Source organism: Diabrotica virgifera, chromosome 8 (genome assembly GCF_917563875.1).
Source record: "Diabrotica virgifera virgifera chromosome 8, PGI_DIABVI_V3a".
In the NCBI taxonomy this organism is placed as follows: domain Eukaryota; kingdom Metazoa; phylum Arthropoda; class Insecta; order Coleoptera; family Chrysomelidae; genus Diabrotica; species Diabrotica virgifera.
In genome coordinates this window covers 222,823,884-222,846,119 of record NC_065450.1, presented here as the reverse complement: position 1 = coordinate 222,846,119, position 22,236 = coordinate 222,823,884, and the positions used below count along the sequence as shown (strand labels likewise).

Below are 22,236 nucleotides of genomic sequence, written 5' to 3'. Positions count from 1 at the left end.
ACAGGAAGACAATATAAAATACTATCTACGTTCTACACATTTAGGAATATAGACATAATACTAAGTTTTCAATCTAATAGCACAAAAAATAACATTAACCTTCTCTGGTTACACCTCCGAGGCTTATAAAATTTGCAAGCCATAACGGATGCTGAGACTAAAGAAGATGAGGGAATTTTACAATTTATAATTCACGTCCCATCTGCTCAGCGCGGTAAAGTTCCAACGAGAATGGTTCCCTTCGTATTCCAATCAGAGCAAACATATAAATAAAAAATGAATAACCATTGACCATTTCCAATTTCGTTGCAACACGAAACTACAGCCGCATCATTATTCCAGTTCAATCAGAGAGTGCAGCAAGCACCTCTACCGGTTTCGAAACTTATTAGTCTCTCATCAGGAGGCACATATGCTGCTCTCTGACCCAACCAGGACAAACCCCGGCTTGCAGTTACGGATTGCAACGAACGAAATGGCAGGGATGCCCTAGCGGCAACTGCTAACAAAAGACTAAGTTTTCAATCTAATGTTGTTCTGTTATTTTATTAACGTTTCGACGCCCAAATCAGGTGCCTTTTTGCGAACTTACGCGATGTATAGCACTCACTTCGTTCTCGCTCGTGCTCTAAACATCGCATGCGTTCGCAAAAAGCATACTTCACGAACTGTTTCATAAATAACTATTTTTTAAACAAATTCACAAAAATAATTTTTTCATTTCGAACAATTTTTTTTAGATAACTTGGGTCATCCTGACCAAAAAAGTTCTCTTGTCATTTTTCTCTAAAATTGATTGTTGTCGAGTTATACGCGATTTAAAATTTGAACAATGCGAAAATGGCCACTTTCAAGGCTTAATAATTCGATTAAAAATTGTTTAATTTTTTTTTAAACAAATTCACAAAAATAATTTTTTCCCTTGAAATAATAATGATGAAAATTTTTTAGGATCTTGAAGGAGGGGTTTTAAACTTTGATTTGATCACTTTCTGACTTTTATAGTAATAATTTTTAATCGAGTTATTAAGCTTTAAAAATGGATATTTTCGCATTTTTCAAATTTTAAATCACCCCCTCTGTGGCTGAGTGGTAAGAGCGCCTACCTTTGGATCGAGAGATCCGAATGGTCGTGAGTTCGAATCTCACCAGGGTCAGAGATTTTTCGTTTATTATAAATTAATAAATGAAAATGGTTTCTGTCCTTGTGGGATCGGTACTCACCGGAGGGACCGCAGACGTTCGGATACAATTAGCGTCTCTTTGCAAAGACCATGACGTCGACTTTGCAAAGTAACAAGACACTTACTCAACACACACACTACACTACACATGACACTAGGTATCTAACTGCAAAAATTAACCGTACCTACCATGCCAATGGCCGTTAGTTGTCGAGGCATTAGCTAAATAAAAAAAAATTAAATCGGGTATAACTCAACAGCAATCAATTTCAGAGAAAAATCACAAGAGATCTTTTTTGCTCAGAATGACCCATATAATCTAAAAAAATTGTACGAAGTGAAAAAATTGATTTTTTGAATTGTTTAAAAAAATTGTTTAAATTTTCCGACCGCGGCACCTCCCGGCACCCTGTGGATTTGTTGTAAGGACCTCTTTTTGAGTAAGTTTGGACAAAAAAAATGAATCGGAATAATTTATTTAACGAGGGCGACGATATAGCGTGGACTATAGCGCTAATTGTTAATAATTAAAAATAACAGCTTTGTAATAAATCAATGACAAAAATTTCTTTAGGAACTTGAAGGAGGGATTTTAAACTTTGATTTGATCACTTTCTGACTTTCATGCGCTTTCATAATATAATTTTTAATCGAGTTATTAAGCCTTAAAAATGATCACTTTTGCATTTTTCAAATTTTAAATCGCCTATAACTCGACAACAATCAATTTTAGAGAAAAATGACAAGAGACTTTTTTTGCTCAGAATGACCCAAATTATCTAAAAAAAGTTTGGTCGAAATTAAAATTTTCTTTTGTGAATTTGTTTAAAAAAATTTTTTCCACAATTTTTCGACCACGGCACCGCACGGCACCATGTGGATTTATTATAAGGGTATCTTTTTGAGTAAGTTTGTGCAAAAAAATCGAATCGGAATAATTTCGCTAACGGGGGCGACGGTACAGCCCCCTCCACTTCTATCTTGACTTGCGCTCTGTATTGTTTCTGTTTTTCTTTTTTGTTGGTGGGTATTAATAAGTTATTATTACATTCTTTTGAAGTTTTCGTTCTTTTATTATCCGTTTCAATTAGTTACTTTTCTACTGGTAGTTTTGTAATGCCAAAGTAGCTGTACGAAGATTTGCCATTCAGTCATATTCATTTATCTTTAATATTAGGTAATTTTGAAATAGATTAAAAATAATACTACGACCATCGTATCAATAAATTCCTTAAACAAAGTCGATGAGATAAATCAATATTTGCAATATCATTATTACATAATAATCGTCGGGTAAGGAATGAAAGATCCAAAAATAGATAAATTCTTTGAATTGCATGTAAATTTTGTTCAAAGTATCAAGTGTCTATGGAAAGAAAACTATAAAAAATGATTCATTGTTTGATTTGTATTCTGAATTTAAATACCGAGAATTGTTAATAATAATCGTATAAACACTTTGAATGTTTTTAGTTTTACATACAGCTATAAAATATTAATAAGATTGGGACTCAGCGTTCGCAGAATTGAAAAACTAAAGTTAGACTTCTCTGTCTCTAGATAGATGTCGCTAACGCGTCCGTATGCATTTAATATTTTATTTATGTGCATACTTCGACAGCTTGGATTCAGTTCGCTTCGGGATACACCACAAATGGCTCTGAAGACGCTGAAAAGCAGAAACCTTGGTCAGCCGATGGTGGTGGCTCCGATTGAATTTTAATCTAAAGCTGTCTTTCCTTATTTCATTTCACTCATATTTGAGTAATGAGAATGCAGAATTCTGTTGGAATTTTATATAGTAGACTCCGTCTATAACGAGAACTGAAATGGCGGACTAATTACCTCGTTATAAGCGGATCTCGTTATATCAGACAACAATAATATTGTGCATACTACCACTAGGCCAGGGTAATAACACAAAAATATACCCTGTTCGTGACACTTCAGCAGCCAGGGTACTGAAGCGTTTTTTCGAGAGGTAATACCTATAGGAACAAATTATAACTATTTCCTGCGTAGGATCTGGCGGCCATTTTTATTTATAAACAATTAACTGTCAAAAAAATAGCATTTTCCCCTTTTTTTCAAATCAACGTAAAACAGTGAAACTTATGATTTTTTAGTACAAATATCTTCGAGATTATGGAAAAAGCTTTAAAATTACGTATTACAAAGTTTGATATACTCATTTATTGTTAATATAATTGCGAAAGAGGTCGGAATGGCAAAAAAAATATTTTCTCAATAACTGTTGTAAAAATTAGTGTACAGCTTTGAAATTTTTGTCAAATGAGGGTTCTTTGGTGCTAAATATGTGATAAAAATGTCAAAGCGATTCATTCAATTGTTTAAATTTTATTCAAATTGTTTATCCAAGAGAGCATTTTTTGCAATAACATAAGTCAGAAAAAAATGACCTTAGAACCATTCCACAGGTGTCAAATGAAAGAGCATGAGCTACACTTTCAACATGGTTCAAAAAAGTGAATAGAAATGCATTTATTAGTAATAAATAATTATGCAAAAGTATCGTCAATTTTTCTTCATAAACTTTTTGAATAACTTTTTCCAAAAAAATTAACTTTTTTACGCTGTTTTAAGTGCACAACTACCAAGTAATGTTATCTATATCATAATTGATAAAAAATTGTAATAAATATGTATAATTTCTTATATAACAAAATAAAAAGTTTATAAGGAAAGATTTACGATACTTTTGCGTAATTATTTATTACTAATAAATGCATTTTTTATTCACTTTTTTAAACCAAGTTGAAAATATAGCTCATGCTCTTTCATTTGACACCTGTGGAATGGTTCTAACGTCATTTTCTTCTGACTTATGTTATTGCAAAAAAATGCTCTTTGGGATAAACAATTTGAATAAAATTTAAACAATTGAATGGATCGCTTTGAAATTTTTATCACATATTAAGCACCACAGAACCCTTATTTGACAAAAATTTCAAAGTTGTACACTAATTTTTACAACAGTTATTGCGAAAATAAATTTTTTTGCAATTTCGACCTTTTTTCGCAATTATATTAACCTTAGACCATAAAAACTGAGTTTTTATGTTTAGACCATAAAAACTGAGTTTTTATGGTCTAGGATATTAACAATAAATGAGTATATCAAACTTTGTAATACGTCATTTTAAATATTTTTCCATAATATCGAAGATATTTGTACTAAAAAAACCATAAGTTTCCCTGTTTTCCCTGTGAAATAGTACAATTTGCTCTTATAGGTATTACCTGTCGAAAAAAACGCATCAGTACCCTGGCTGTTCAAGTGTCATGGAAAAAACCTTATTACCCTGGACTACACCACTGAAATGTTTTGATGCCTCTTAGGTAGTTTATTAGGTGTCGATGGTCGACCTCAACAATGAAATTCAACGGCCTCAACAATGGCCATCGTTTCCTACAATATTCAACATCGGTCGATAGATAAACAAGAAGGAAGAAATTTATTACCGGCGGTGGAACTTATTACAGCACTGGTCTGAATAAGCACACAGATGTTGGGCATTCCTGTATACAGGCAGTTATGGTATTTATTTATGGCCATCACCACGCCAAAAACAGGTAAAGAAACATTCTTCAATTTCATTTTTCCACGTTATAACTAAATATGCCTCGTTATAGAGGTGTTATAGTTCAATAGGAATTTCATGGGACATTTAGTGTAGCTCGTTATAAGCGAAACCTCGTAATACCCGTGTTCGTTATAGAGAGAGTCTACTGTAGTAACTACCTTCTACCTTTTATAGTAAATACCATATGGCCATATGGCCAACTTTATTTTTTTTTTTGAATTATCTTGTGATATATTTTTTACACTTTAAGGCAGATCCGAACTGCTTAAAATAGATAATTGAAACTTAACACATACCTCCATTTGTGCGGTTCGTACCCATCTTTGCATTTCGAACATTCTGTACAAGGTTGTCCGATATCAGCTTCTTTGATCTGGACGCCCTGGAAAAGAAATGCAACGAATTAGCTGTGATGAAAATTTATTTAAAGTTAAAATAAACTAAATACAACCAACCCTCTATCCTCTATTAATCAATAAAACTATCTTCCAAATTTAGACCACTGATGCAACTGCAACAGGACAAAAGACTTTTAGAAGGGAACAAGATCTCCGGTATACCAGTTCCAAGCCTGGGATACCATCATGCAAGAGATGGGAAAGGAGGACGGGAAGGAGCAACAACCTGGTAAAAATCAGGGTTTAGCTGTCTGGAACAATGTAACCATTCTTGGTTCTCTCAATGATCTTAAATGCAAAAGACAGAGCCGGGTAGAGGTACAGTATGTAGCTGAGATAGTGTTTTCATCGCTAGACAGAACTAAAGTGTCAATGAGTTCCGTTAGTGGGATATTTGCAGTCTCTAAATTGCTTTCACCAGGTATTTGAAGGTGAATTTTAGTCTTAACATTAAAAAGGTCACTCACTATATTACCATCGACATTATTATATATGATCTTAAAATACCTAAATATAATCCATACATACGACACTGAATCAAACGCATTCTTTTAGTCGATGAAAGCAATAAATAGGTTGCTTTTTATGGTATAAATATATGTCTGGTTAAAAATGTCTGAGTTGATGATAAGTTGTTCTCTTTGCAGCCCATGGAACTCTTAAGCCGGATTTATGTTCAGCCTTTATGTTAAAATCAGCCTTTTAGTAGCGTATCCTTTCTGTTGAGGCTGCATTATATTGTTTAGAGCACACTGTTGGTAGATACGCAGGGCCACATGAGATAATATGATCAATTTATAGAAAGTTGGAAGACAAGAAATTGAGCGGTATTTGGCTGGATCTTTGGTGTTATTTTGATCCTTCGACATTAACTACGGAACTTCGGAAAACTAACGCAGTTTATACCAGTACAAAGCGGAGTCAGACAAGGTTACTCGTTAAGCCCACTGGTCTTTATTACAATAATGGACGAAATAATAGAAGCAGTATGTAAAGGTCATGGTTACAGAATGGGGAACAAAGAAATCCAAACATGTATTATATTATGCAGACGACGCCGCATTAATCGCCGAGAGAGAAGACGATCTCCAAAGATTAAGACACATCTTCAATACAACAGCCAATAAATACAATATGATAATATCAGCAGAAATGCGAATAATATCAGCAAACTACGATGCAAAATCGAAATTGATGGGAAAATAATAAAGCAGGAACCAAGGTTTAGACATCTGGGAATAGATATAACCAGTTACGGAGATGTTGAAGAGAAAGTACGACAACGAAGCTTAAAAGCAAGTTAAGCGACGGGATCTCTTAATGACACAATCTGGAAGAACAAACACCTAACACAAGACACAAAAGCAAAAATCTATATAGCAGCAATTAGACCTATATTGACATACACGGCGGAGACAAGACCTGAGACATCTAAAACGAGACGACTACTAGAAACAACAGAGATGGAAATACTCAGACGAATATCAGGGAAAAGTCTGTTGGAGAGGAAAAGAAGTGAAAACATAAGAAGATCATGCAATGTAGAAGACATAAATGGATGGGTGACAAAACGGAAACAGGAGTGGAACGAACACATTAGTAGAATGACAGGATAGGATAGTACGAATAGCACGAGATAAGTCACCAAATGGACGAAGAAGTATTGGCAGACCAAGAAAAATATGGTGCGATAGTTTAAACAATTTAGGATGATAATATTGAAGAAACAGGCTTTAAAGCCTACATACAAGAAGGAAGAAGAAGAAGACATTAAATAAGTTGTTGCCTGAGTTAGGAATGATGGTGTTTGGTGTTTCCTACGAATTAGAAATAGCATAATTAATTAATGCTTATAAGCACTTATGAACACTCCAGAACTTCTTGATATATTCTATTTTGATTTTCTTTATTCGTGCATATTTCGTCTATGAACTTTAGATCTAGATTAGATTTAGTCCATATATATTTTCGTTTTCGTATCTCCATAAAACCATCACTTCCGAACACTATGCTGTTCATATTTTTTGTGGTTCGCTTTTTTATTATATTATATTATTGTTAAATATGTATTAATATTTAAATGTTTGTATCAGTTTGAGGAGATTCTGTCAATTGCTTTTAGAGACTGGTACATTAATTTTACTTAATCGAAAAGTATATAGTGCTGACTCATTTTTAAGTAGTTCCCATATTCATTTGTTTTAAAAGTTCAACATTCAACACTCGACAGGAATTATTGTCTAAATTACATCAGTACATGGTGGCCCAGTGAATAAACTTAATCATTCTTATTTTGACCATTATCTAATGATTTTTTTTAATTGAAGTTGTGCATGTTATTTATACATTAAATGTACATTCTTATCGTTCATATAGTTATAATTCATATTATAGTTCTTTCAAATTAGCAGCCTACTAAATATGAACATTTCTACCAACAAAACTGAATGTATGACAATAGCAAAAGATCCGCTCAGATTTAAGTTAGTGGTTGAGAACAACACCATAGAACAGTTGATGCAATTCAGATATCTGGGCATAGATATATCAAGCCCCCACCACCCAGTAAAGGGCCTGAGGAGTCAGATCAACAAAGCATCTGCATTGTCAGGATGTCTGCGGGAGATAGTCTGGTCAAATCCGTATATGCGCACAGATAGTAAAATTAGAATCTACAAGACTTACATACGACCGATCATGACATATGGCATAGAAGTGCGCGAAGACACCAACAAAACGAAACAGATGCTAAGAGTTGCCGAAATGGAAACCCTAAGAACAATAGTGGGGAAAACAAGAAGAGACAGAGTGAGAAATACAGATATTAGAGAGCAATGCATAATTCAAGATATTGTAAGATGGGGTAGGCAGCGCAAGAGGATATGGTACAACCATGTGAGACGAATGGATGAGCATAGACTCTCAAAACTTGCCTTAAAAAGCAACCCACCCGGTTCAAGACCCCCCCGGAAGATCACGTAAAAGATGGAGGGATAGTTGGCGCAGTCTACCTCCCAGGAAATTAACCAGAGGCAGCTTCAGAATTAAACAGATTGAAAGGTCTCCAAGAAGTAAAAGAAGAAGATAATAAGAAATATACATTGCAACAATAATAGACTAAAAATAAATTAGAAAGAAACCAAGTTTATGGTATTTAAAAAAGTACAATACAAATACATCAAAGTTAAACTAGTACTAGATAATACAGAAATTGAGCAAATATCTTCGTACAAATACCTTGGTGCAAGGGTCACAGAAGGTACTGATCAGTCAAAAGAAATAAGTTGCCGCATTGAAATTGCACGGTAAATTTTTAACAGAATGACAAAACTTTTCTGTAATCGCAATATTAAATAACGCTCTGGATAAGAATGCTTCGATGTTAAGAAGATTATTTGTCGCTATATGTACGATAATTTTTATTTAGCATATTATTATTGTGTATTTATTTACCATAATGTAGGTATCCGTAAAATTATGTCATATAATCAGCAAAAGCTGTACAATATATCCCAAAAACATTACAGATTCATTTTCTATCAATATTTTTGGGTTTTATTTCAATATATCCATGTATTTACATTCGTAGAAAGCTTGTTCATTAATTATTATGTGCTCTTGGAAGGTTACCAGCTTAGATCGATGTAATCTTTACGTGATGGATTTATTGTTTACTTTGTTAATGTGGGTTGGTCGTCATTTTGATTGATTAGTGTTCAATATAAAATTAATACTCTAAAAGAGTATTGAAAAAACTATTTGTGTCTCTTGTAAGTAAACGCAACACCTATATTAGCAGTAGGTAGACTAGGTAGATAGAACACATGTGTCATATTCGTTCAAGATAAACAAATTTACTACAATAATAATTAAAGTTTGTTAACGGAGAGGCTCTCTTTAGTATAAGGCGAAGCAACGAAACGAAGCACTAAAAAGTCCAAAACCTAGGAATTTTGTGCAGTAAGATGAATCGTCATGAAACTTTTTGTATTCGATTCATGAGAGTCTCAGGAGACCATCGCCGCCATGAAACTCATGCTTAGCGGCCCCCAAAACCCCTGAGTAATAGTTATTGACTGATTTTGAATGATTATAACCTAAAACTCCAGGCGACGAGTTCCACCTTGGGCAACAGGTACCTCGGAGACCATCGCCGTCATGAAGTTCGTGCTCAGCCACCCCCAAGACCTCCAAGTAATGGTTATCGACTGATTTTGAATGATTATGACATAAAATTCCAGGCGACGAGTTCCACCCTGGGCACCAGGTACCTTGGAGTCCATCGCGGAGATGAAATTCGTGTTCAACGACCTCCAAAACCCGCGAGTATAAAAATTAAAGTTATTTCCATCAGTATTTCCTAAGTTAAAAATTTTTCATTTTCCATCTCTTCGAGATGCACTTTCAATGCATTTATCTTATGGAAATTCCATCTGCCGGACATCAATTTAGTTCACAAACTTTCATGACACTCTCCTAAATCGAATGCAAAAAGTTGCATGACGATTCATCTTACTGCACAAAATTCCTAGGTGTATATGTCTGTCACGCACATTTCAGTTAGATTAACTAATTTTCTTGGTATTCCCATTTCTAGCATTGCTAACCATAGGCTGCTTCTGCTTCTTTTTATCGAATCATATGCTTGCTGGAAATCTACGAAAATTTGGTTGGATTGGTTGAACCTTGGTTGAATTCCCAGTGTTTTTCTAATATTTGTCGGATCTGTAAAGATCTATTGTTGACCTTCCAGCACGAAAGCCGCATTGGTAGTCGTCTAGAATATCTTCCGAATATGGAAGTGAAAAGAAGTGAACTGAAATCTGTAAAATCAAATGCTTACGAAAAATGTCTCTAAAGAATACTATACAAATATAAAGACTTAACACTACAAAAAAAACTTACTATAGGAACAAACTTAAGCCATGGATTAACGGTGAATTGATATCACTTATAAGACACAAAAGAAAATTATGGCGAAAATACAAACGTACAGGTGATACACGTGACTTGCAAACTCACAAAAACTACAAAGGAATTTAAAAAAAGTATATTAATGAAGCTAGAATGGCATATGAAGAATCTATTATAAGCTACAACGACTAAAAAACTGTACAAATATGTTAGGTCTGCTATGTCTTCTAAAGTGTCCATTCCACTGTTAAAAAAGAATGATGAAACGATTTGTCAGAATACGTATGAGTATGTACATTTTCTAAAGTTTTTGCTATTGAACCGTCTCAAAATCAGTTTCCTATAATCAGTAATCCACGAGTTATTCCCAAAATTGATTATATCGATTTTTCACCTAAAATCATTCAGCGCCATATTGACAAGTTAAAAAACAACTCATCTCCAGGGCCCGATAAAATGTCTACATTATTTTTGAAAAAATGTTCAGATGTCCTCTCTGTTCCACTATCACTAATGATGCGTTCATCTTTTAATGCACACTCTTTGCCTTCAATTTGGAAAAGTGCTTCGGTGACACCTATATTTAAAAAAGGAAATAAGTTAGATCCCAATAATTACAGACCAATAAGCCTTACACCTGTTATTTGATAAGTTATGGAATCAATAATCACAGTGTCTTTCAGAATTTTTACTTCGAGAAAATATTATTCCTCTACAACAACATGGCTTTGTGAAAAGTAGATCAACCATGACTAATTTACTGTGGTGTGTTAATGAATGGACAGCAGCATTAGATAAAAAACGACCTGTGGATGTAATATATTTAGACTTTGCAAAAGCATTTGATCGAGTACCAAGAAGAAAATTGATGTATAAACTAGAACATTTTGGCATTCGCGGACAACTTCTTGAGTGGATTAATGATTTTTTAACAAATCGGGAGTTTTGTGTTAGAGTTTGCAAGTCGCTGTCATCTAAAAACCCGGTTTAAGTGGTGCTCCACAAGGATCTGTTTTGGGTCCACTACTATTTGTGTTGTATGCCAGTGATCTTGAATCTCATATCAAATCTAAGAAATCTTTCTACGCAGACGATACAAAAATATTTGCTGACCCACTCTTCAATGGGCAAGACTTACAAAGTGACTTAGATTCGATCTTCAAGTGGTGTTCGGATTGGATGTTACCTCTAAATAGAGATAAGTGTGTGGTTTTATATTTGGGAAAAAATAATCCTCGTTTGTCTTACTCGATAGACGGGCATTTACTGGATACCGTGGAATCATATAGTGACCTTGGTGTAACAATTACTGAAAATTTGAGTTGGTCCGAACATATTTAAAACTTTACTAAAAAAGCGAATAGTAAGTTATACCTACTTAGTAAGACTTTTACATAAATATAATTTTCGGGTTCTATTCGTTTGTATAAAACTTATGTCCGACCCCTACTGGAGTACTGTGGAACGGTTTGGTGCCCAGAATTAGTGCGCGATAGAACTCTTCTCGAAAATATCCAAAAGAAGGCCACCAGACTATCTTTCAAACGAAGAAGGCCAGATTACTAACAAAGACTTTCTTTAGCAGGGTTACCAACTTTTGAAGCTCGTCGACTCCGTGGTAACTTAATTATCACCTTCCGAATTTTAAAGTATGGATATAGAGATTTGCAACACTTGTTTATTTTAGATGATCACAGCAGACTACGTGGACATAGTTTTAAAGTGAAGAAGGAACCCTTTTCGTCGATAAAGCGCCAACATTTTCTGTGTAATCGTATGTTTAGAATACAGGGTGCGCCAAACCTCTGGTTTTCTTTGATTACGGCTAAACTATGGGATATACAAAAAAATGTTTTTAACAAAACTAATGTATATCAAAGCCGTCTATAATTTAAAATTATTTTCGATTATACAGGGTGAGTCAGAACGACGGTATGAACCTAAGTTTTATTTTTTTAAATGGAACACCCTATATATTAAATCATTTTTGAATATAGATTTTAAAAATACGAAAAATTTGTAAAAGGTCTTATAGGCCTAAAGTTAATAATTTTCGAAATATTTACATTTTTATTGAGAAAAATGGTAATATTTATAGGGCTGTGGATTATGTTTCCAAGGTAATAAAAATTTAAGTAGTAGGTCGAAGTTTTTATGATATAGTGTCATTTTTAAATAATTTAATATCTTTTACTTACAGCCATAAAATATACAGTGTGATCACTATTTGCAAATTCAAAATTTTCTCATTATTTTTAAATGGAACACCCTGTATATTATTATTGCATTTTGTAGTAAATATTACAACCTTTCCTTTGGTATAAGGTTGTATGTACATAACATGTTTGGTTTTGTAAATATTTAAAAAAAAACTATAGATTTTACGTTTCGCGGATATTTTATATCCACGATAATTTTATTTAAATTTTTTTGCAAAAAAAATTATAATTTGATTTTAGAAACATACATTAAAATATGAAAGATGAAAATAAAAACGTAATTAAAGATTAAAATAAAACGTATGCAAGTGCAACTTAATTGAATTTAATAACTTTAAAATTATGTTACAAACAATTTTTTTACATACTAGTAAGTATTTAATATGGATAAATTAATTATTAAATTAAACAACCAATTTCATAATCTACCCTAGAAATTTTTCTACCCTAGTAACTTTATTGTACCCAATTTTGTTAGTTAAATTGTATTTACGAGTAAGATCAGTTAATAACTTTTTAATTTACCTACATCTTGAGAACGTATAAAGTATGCTTTAAAACAAATGAACGTTATAGAAGAAAGTATATTACGAAGTAAATACATAGTATCTATGTACTCTTATCACAAAAGCTGGTAATAATTTCGAATGGTTTCGCCCAAAACAAATGTCATATCCATCAATTGTTCGGTTGAAAAATTAAAATTTAAAATATAAAAAATTGTTACAAAAATTTCAACTAGAAAAGTATCACCAGTTTTTGTGACACCAGTTAATACTATTTATATAAATAATTTGCCTAATACATTTAACATTCATTTGTTTCAAAGCATACTTTATAATTATGTTCTTAAGATGTAAGTAAATTTAAAAGGTAAATTAAAAGTTTAACTGATCTTACTCGTAAATACAATATACCTAACAATTAATTTGGTACAGGAAAGTTGCTGTGGTAGAAAAATTACTAGGGTAGATATCAAATTTGGTTGTTTATTTAATTTAGTAACTAATTTATGCATTCATTAGTACGGTAAAATATTTTTTGTAAAATAATTTTAAATTATTAAATTCAATTGAATTGTACTAGTATACGATTTATTTTAATCTTTAATTACGTTTTTATTTTCATATTTGATATTTTGATGTATGTTTCTAAAACCAGATTATAATTATTTTTTTTGCAATAAAATTTTTTAATAAAAAATCCGCAAAAACTTAAAATCTAGAGTTTTTTTTTAATATCTACAAAACGAAACTTGCTAGGTACATACAACCTTATACAAAAGAAAGGTTGTAATATTTGCTACAAAAGTCAATACTAATATATAGGGTGTCCCATTTTAAAAAAATGAGAAAATTTTGTATTTGCAAATAGTGATCACACTGTATATTTTATGGTTATATGTCAAATATGTTAATTTATTTAAAAATAACAGTATACTAAAAAAACTTTGACATGTCATTTAAATATTTATTACCTTGAAAGCCTAATTCACAGCCCTTTGAATATTACCATTTTTGTCAATAAAAGTGTAAATATTTCGAAAATTGTTAACTTTAGGCCTATAATACCTTATATAAATTCTTAATATTTTAAAAAAATATATTCAAAAATGATTTAATATATAGGGTGTTCCATTTAAAAAAACACAACTTTGGTTTGTAACGTCGTTCTGACTCACCCTGTATAATCGAAAATAATTTTAAATTATAGACGGCTTCGATATACATTAATTTTGTTAAAACCATTTTTTTGTATGTCCCATAATTTAGCCGTAATCAAAGAAAACCAGAGGTTTGGCGCACCCTGTATATGGAATAGTCTCCCAATGGAAATTATAAATTCTCCATCTATAAATGTTTTCAAAAACCAATTAGACAGTTATCTGTTTGTAAACTGATCAGTGTTGTGCACAATCTATTAGTCTATAGTCCATAGTTTATTTGCGAAACTAATTTTTGTAATGTAGGTACTATTTCATTTATCTTGTAAATGAGCTTATGGGTCTCCATGACCCCAGCCCTTATTTCTTTGTAATACTAATAATAATAATAATAAATTGGCTTTTCTCAGAATAAGATGCGATGAGATGACACAATTTATTCACACCAGAACACCAATCCCTGTGCTACAGCAATTATAATTGCTCTGTCGAAATAAACAACCGACACCGATGATACAAAAAAAATTAGAGTCTCCTAATGATTCGTCACACAACAAATACCAGTTTAGTTTATTTCATATTTATTTTTGTATTACCTTTCAAGCTGTCACGGTTAGTTGACTCTATAAGCCATCAAAATGTTTCGATACGGTTTTAGTTTCCACATCAGATCGTCAGATAGGACGAGTTTCGTATTTTAGATACATGAATTGATAAATTGCCGTATCTTGTAATTGTCAGACAACTTTGTTCGAATAAAAAATAGTGTGTCGTTCAGATGCGAAGAAATGATTTTGGAAATTATATTATATGTAGTTTCTTAAGGCTACGGCCAGACAAGCGATAATTTACGGCGCTGTAAGAGCAGTAAAATGAAGCTCTAAAATGGGTCCCATGGTGAGTGTAGTGGATGGCCAGACTGAGCTGTACAATATCGCGCAGCAACATCAAACGGGCCCATATTCGGCGTCGTGTCGCAAACGAATGGACCTGATGCGGGATAGACCAGGACGCATCTGTAAAAATATTAGTACATTTGGACGTTGAGAGGTGACTCAAATTTTTTTGCAGAAATTGCTTGAAAATAAATCAAAAAATAATATTATGAGTTATCCTCCCTCTCAAAAAGGCCCGGAACATTGTTTAAGTTTAAATCATCAAAATGTCAAAAAATTAAGGAAAAATTCGATTTTTTTCTTCGTTTTTTGATTATAACTTTAAAAGTATTCATTTTCGAGAAAAGTTGTACTGACATAAAAGTTGAGTAATTAAATTTCCTACAATAAAGAATTGGTAAATATTTAAAAAATAGTCAACCTTGTTGCAAAATAGCAATAATTGCGAAAAAACCATACAAAAACAAGTATCGGCATTTTACGTTTTTCAACAATTTATGCTACACATATGACCTTCATATTTCACCCAGAAAAACATTATGATACAGTAAAATAATACTCTAAATTTCATTAAGACTGGTTCAATATATTTTGCAAAATAAATTTTGCAATCCAGCTTTCGTAAAAAAAATTCATTTTTTCAGGTTACAGGACTGAAAATAAAGTAGATAGTAAGTTGAATTTTTTTTTGCGTATAGAAGTCTACTATACCTTTCATTTGCAATTTTGCAAAATTAAAATCGATTAACACCACGGCGTCAGGAATTAAAAAAAAACATTAATTATTGGTGCTACTCGCAGGACAGCGGATAGTTTGCTCTGATTGGGCATTCCAATGACCTTTGATAATGATTGATACATTTTAATTTTTATTAAATTTCGATATAAATAAATAAATTTGTTTATTGCAAAATAAAAACACATACTCTATCCTTTGAAATAACACTCTTATTAGCAAAAACTTTCTTTGTTCATATATTTTAACTTAAAAAATAAAAGTTTATTATTTTTAAACATATGCAATTGTTTAAACAATATTTCACAAACAATAATAAAATTAGTTTGATTTTTGTGGAATTAAAATATTAAAATACAACAAAATATAGAGTAAGAAAATAATATATTAGATAAAGATTGGAAGAAATTTTGGTGGAAATCAACTTGTGTGAATCGAACACCGCTGTCCTGCGCGTAGCTCCAAAAATTATTATTTATTTAAAAAAATTCCTGACGTCGTGGTAATTAATCGATTTTAATTTTGCAAATTGGAAATGAAAGGTACAGTACACTTCTATAAGCAAAAAAAATTTCAACTTGCTATCTGCTTTATTTTCAGTCCTGTAACATTTTGAAAAATGAATTTTTTTTGCGAAAGCTGGATTGCAAAATTTATTTTGCAAAATCTATTGAACCGATTTTAATGATATTTACAGTATTGTTTTACTGTATCATAAATTTTTTCTGGGTGAAATATGAAGGTCCTAAGTGTAGCATAAATGGTTGAAAAACGTAAAATTCGAATACTTGTTTTTGTATGGTTTTTTCGCAATTATTGCTATTTTGCAACTAGGGTGACTGTTTTTTTTTTAATTTTTAACCAATTCTATATTGTAGGAAATTTAATTACGCAACTTTTATGTCGGTACAACTTTTCTCGGAAATGAATACTTTTAAAGTTATATTTAAAAAACGAAGAAAAAAATCGAATTTTTCCTTAATTTTTAGATATTTTTATTATTTAAACAATGTTCCGGACCATTTTGAGAGGGAGGATAACTCAAATATTATTATTTGAGTTATTTTCAAGCAATTTCTGCAAAAAAATTTGAGTCACCTCTCAACGTCCAAATGTACTAATATTTTTACAGATGCGCCCTGGACTAGGAGCACGCCAAATAGAATTCTATTTTAGTGACGTCACGTTGCCTACCAACCGTCGATTCTCCCATTATGAAATTCTATTTTGTGACGTCAGCAAAATATAATTCTATTTGGCGTGCTCTGGGCCCTGGGTCCTTTGTAGCTCATCTAGCCACAACAACGACCAAAACACTGTACCTATTTACATCTCGCGACACGCCGTAATTTACATTCCCGTCTGGCCATGCTTTTTACTGCAGCTACTGCCGCTTCATTTTCCTGCTCTTACAGCGCCGTAAATTATCGCTTATCTGGCCTTAGCCTAATAGTCTAAGATTCCGCTGCAAAATCATTACGTGCATAACGTAGTTAATGTAACTCACATTTTTACATAGATTTAAGAATAGGAGAATACAATGATAACAGGTTGTATTGATAACCAATTGGAAAAAAGTCAATAAGAATAAAAATTGAAAGAAGTCAATTAGTGGAGTCACTGAAGGTTTTCACCTCTGATTTCGTTGAACCTTAATCGATTTTCATGGAAATTGGAGAGTAGTTAGAAGATACTTCAAGGAACAAAGGTGACATGATGCCAACTTGCGCTTTTACCCTGAGAGTGGATGCTTCTTGGGGGTGAATTTTTTTTAATAAAAAAAATACCAGAAATCGATAGAGAGGCAACTTCTAAGCAAAATTTGTTAAATAAAGTTATTAACATAAATCAATACTTTTTGAGTTATTAAATATCAAAAATTTTTTTTTAGAAAAAAATGCATGTTTTAAAGCTGTTTTTCACGTATTACTCAAAAACTATAAGCTTTTGTAAAAAAACTATTATTATCAAAATTAAAGATAATAAAACATTTAATACACTCCCCACTTAAAGAACTAAACCAATGTTATTTCAAAGTGAGTTATGGGTAATTGAATGTATATTTTTTTCGACGAGTACTCAAATCTAAGTATTCAAGCTTACGTAACGGGAAAACGATGTATTTTATAGAATATACTTGTTAAGCACTTGTCAAAGTACTTCGGAGTACCTATCAAATGAGCTCCAGTAGCAGTTAATACCATCAATGTTAAGCAAGTTATGATGAAAATAAGAGAACCCTTTCGATGTTTTTAGGAAAAAGTGAAAAATAACACATACTCTATTTCCACAAAAATTAAAATTTGTAGTAATCCTCACAAGAATTTCTTTAGGTTAACATAGTTAATGATTTCAACAATTTTCACCGGTTTAGAATGCATATTTTTGAAAAAAAGATACAATTTAAAAAAATCAGAATTTTTAAAATTATCGTACTTTTCATTTTCTTTTGATAATAACTCCAAAAATACTCAATATACGTAAAAAATGATATATAATTAAATTTTAGTTTTTTCTGTTCCAAATACTTTACCCATTTTACTATTTCCGTGGAGTAAAAAATAACCGAGATAGAAGCGTTTAAAATTTCAATTTTGCTGCGAGAACCATGTAACCGGGTTTAAAAGACTAATTTCGACATTTTTTAATAGCTCTTGGAATCAACTTTTAGTTAGTTTTTAGGTGAACCTGATATCTTAAAATCTAACGGAGTTATTTACAAAAAAACAATAACATTTTTTGGAAAAAATTTTAAAAGATTTTTGGTGCATAAATTTTAATGCTATCAACTTGTTCGAGGGCTCATTTGATAGATATTTCTATGAACTTTGACAAATGTTTAATAAGTTTATGTTATAAATTGCATCATTTTCCCGGTATTTAAGCTTGAATATTTAGATTTGGGTACTCGACTAAAGAAATATACATTCAATTACCTATAACTTACTTTTAGTTAACATAGAAAGGTTTTTCTAGTAAGGAGTTTATTTGATTTTTTATTAGCCTCAATTTTGATAATAATATAAAAAACTTTTTTGTAAAAACTTATAGTTTTTGAGTTATTTATGAAAAATCGGTTAAAAACATGCATTTTTCTCACGAAAAAATAAAATCTTTGATCTTTTAATAACTCAAAAAGTTTTGATTTATTTTAATAACTTTATATAACAAATGTTGCTTATAATTTGTCCCTCTATCGAATTGTGGGGTTAATTTTAATAAAATAATTTTCACCCCCGAGGAGGGGTGGCATCGACCCCCAGGGTAAAAGCGCAAGTTGGCACCATGTCACATTTGTTCCTTGAGATATCCTCTAACCACTCACCAATTTTCATGCAAATCGATGGAGGTTCAACGAAATCTGAGGTAATAGCTCATATCCACCTTCAGTGACTGCACTAAATAACAGGAACATATTATGAATAGTATAATAGCCGAATGAAGAACAGATCATCGAAATATTTTATACCCAAGATACATGCACCATACGACACACCCATGGGCAAAAATTAAAAATCATGTTATAAAGTCTTCCCAGAATTTTTTTCAGCATATTTTCCTTACTTTCTGAGAGAGTAGAAATCGAATCGTCAAATATTAGGTGATTTTCATCATTACACCAAATACTTGCTGCTTGGCTTAATCCCATATAAATGTTATAGTTAAAGCCCGAATTTTAGGCACTCCTACACTACAAAGTACATTCCACAATGATTACTAACTTCCTTTTTTATGAAATATGAATTAGAACTTGGAGAACAACGGCATAATAATGGATATTATTTTATAAATATTCATGGTTCTAAAACTGTTTTCTTCTGGCGTGTTTAATATTATAGAATTATGTTTATGTTATAGTCAAAGCCCGAATTTCAGGCACTCCTAGGTTTGACTAGGCAATCCTCAGGTCTGACTGACGGTCTTAGTCAAAGCCCGAAATAAATTACAGTTTCGGCCTTTGACTAGGTAAACCTAGGATAGACTAAGTTGGTCAGGCAAAGATCGAAATTTAATTTTATGAAATCGGGGTTTGACTAGTTAGATCAGGTTAGATCAGGTTTAATAAAACATCATTTTTTAATTTTATTGTTTTATTATTTTTATATTATCCTAATTAAAATAAAAAATTAGTGTTTATTCTCACATGTTGAGGCATTATGGCATTTAGAGTTGCAGAATACGTTAGACCTTTTACACTTACTTACATAATTTTGAATAGCATTTCTTGTTGCAGCAGCATTTTATAAAGCCTTGTCCTGCAAATTTAGAATCTTCTGTACTAATTTGTCTTAGACACAGCTTAACGTTTGGAACATCTTCGAAATTAAGAAAATTCTCTTTGCATTCTTTTATTTGATTTCTTGAAAAAACTGTGTTTATTGTCTGTATTTCGTACCAACTCTATATAAACCGTCAATTTTTGTATATTGTATGATACCCAAAATATTTCGAGCATCTCCTTTGGCTCTATCAAAGCTGGGCATAGGTATTGTTAGTCTTTCCGACCGAAATTGGAGGAAATTTTTTTTCACTTAATTGTTTCATAACATTAGCCTGGGCATGAAGACCTTCAATCGCCTCTACTTTTGTTATTTTAATCTTTTCTGTCTGTGCACAACGCATGCATGTAACTTTTCTTTCAAAACCTTCCATATTATACGCCAATTCGGAATGTCTCCGTCAATGAAGAACTTGTATACAATTTTAAATTCGAAAAAAATGTTATAAATCACAACAGAACATAATTTAAAACATGTATCAAAGATAAAAAAGTTTTGTTTGGCTTTCGTTTGGCCCCTAAAGACGATTAAAAATTCAAATTATACCAGCCAGCTCAAAACGCGTCGTGACGTCATCCGTTTATATGTTTACATTCTTCCAACAAAGTAAACAGAATTTTAAATTAGACGTTATAAACGTCAGTAGAAAATACAGTTATGTGACGTTACAAGTGTTTTTGATCGTTTGAACTATTCATAGAAAACTTGTACTTTTACAAAATGGTTTTATTTTCAGTAGTAAACCTTCTTTCCTTTCCTTCAATAACTATATCAAACTCCAATGTCAACAAACTGGTATATATTATTACAATGACATACGATAAATGTTAATAGAATATAAATATTTTTCCTTTATTCCGCGACGAGGTATACCCAAGTAGGTGGAGGCCAATAAACTAAAGAAGAAGAAGAATATACCTAATTATAACCATAAACGGAACCATATAGTTAAACTGTGTGACGTCACGGGTCGTTTGAACTATTTTAAAATACAGAAGACTTTGTACTTCTAAGTTTGTAAAATTTGTACTTCTAAGTTATTATGAGTTTTTGAAGCGTAAAATTTTGGAAATCTCATTTTTATACAAAACTGAACATTATTATGTAATAAAAAAAATGTGCAAGTTCCCTATTGTGAAAAAAGATATTGCAAACGGAGAAAAAACTAAGGATCACCATAATACTAGCGAAGCTTCTGGACCGTCGTCACTAGGAGAGGAAGAAAATGGTCAAACAATTCAGATTACTTCTTCAGATGTGGTTTGCTGTATTTGCCAAAAAGAGAGCTCTGACGCACATACTTGCATAATTTATAATCAGGTGGTACATGTTGTGTGCATACTTGGTGTTGGTGCATACTATGAAGGTTTGAAAGAAAAGTTACATGCATGCGATGTGCAGAGACAGAAAAGATTAAAATAAATAAAGAAAAGGCGATTCAAGGTCTTCATGTCCAAGCTAATGCTATGAAACAATTAAGTAAAGAAATTTACTAAAATTTCTATCGGAAAAACTATAACAATACATATCCCCAGCTTTTATAGAGCCAAAGGAGATACTCGAAATATTTTGGGTATTCATACACGATAAAACAATTGACGGTTTATATAGAGTTGGTACGAAATACGGAACAATAAACACTTTTTTCAAGAAATCAAATAAGAGAACGCAAAAAGAATTTTCTTAATTTCAAAGATGTTCCAGACGTTAAGCTGGCTCTAAGAGAAATTAGTACAAAAGATTCTAAATTTGGGGACAAGGCTTTATAAAATGCTACTGCATTAAGAAATGCTCTTCAAAATTATGTAACTGTAAAAGGTCTAACGTATCGTGCAACTCTAAATGCCATAATGCCTCAACATGTGACAGTAAACACTAATTTTTGAAGTTATACTTCTTTACGGGCGTAATGACGGTGAAATTTTATATGGGAAAACCTAGCGACGGGGCGCATGCGCATTATTACTTTGTTCTGATTGGATGTTCAAATGACATGACAAAAATTATCCAATATGGCAGCTGTGGCACAGCTGTGGGACTGTGTTTGGTTATAATGTATGCTTGTTGCGTTTTAAAATTTGTAGGAAGAGAAACAACAAACAAAAACTTAGTTAATGGTTATACTGCCTTTTTAAATAGTTTTCATATTATATTTTTGGACTTATTTACATAGAAGAGATGATTGTTGCATGCCAATGTGAAAGCTCATCAAACTGTGCCTAGTATGAGTGCCGCAGATCTCGCTTATTCAAAGCTAAAGAATCTTTCACTGGTAAGTGTTTTATAAATAGTTGATCAAATTTTGTTATGATATTTGAACATAGCGACTTTGCACGACGCA

At 32.0% G+C, this 22,236-nt stretch overlaps 1 protein-coding gene across 2 annotated transcripts in view; it reads right to left on the bottom strand.

The window, feature by feature from the left end:
• LOC114342178 (four and a half LIM domains protein 2) overlaps positions 1-22,236 on the bottom strand; it is a 485,196-nt gene that overhangs the window by 387,933 nt on the left and 75,027 nt on the right. For both annotated transcript variants that reach the window (XM_050657502.1, XM_028292970.2), the window contains exon 2: positions 5,086-5,171. In XM_050657502.1, the coding sequence (XP_050513459.1) occupies positions 5,086-5,171 (86 nt within the window). The remainder of the gene's footprint in view (positions 1-5,085; positions 5,172-22,236) is intronic.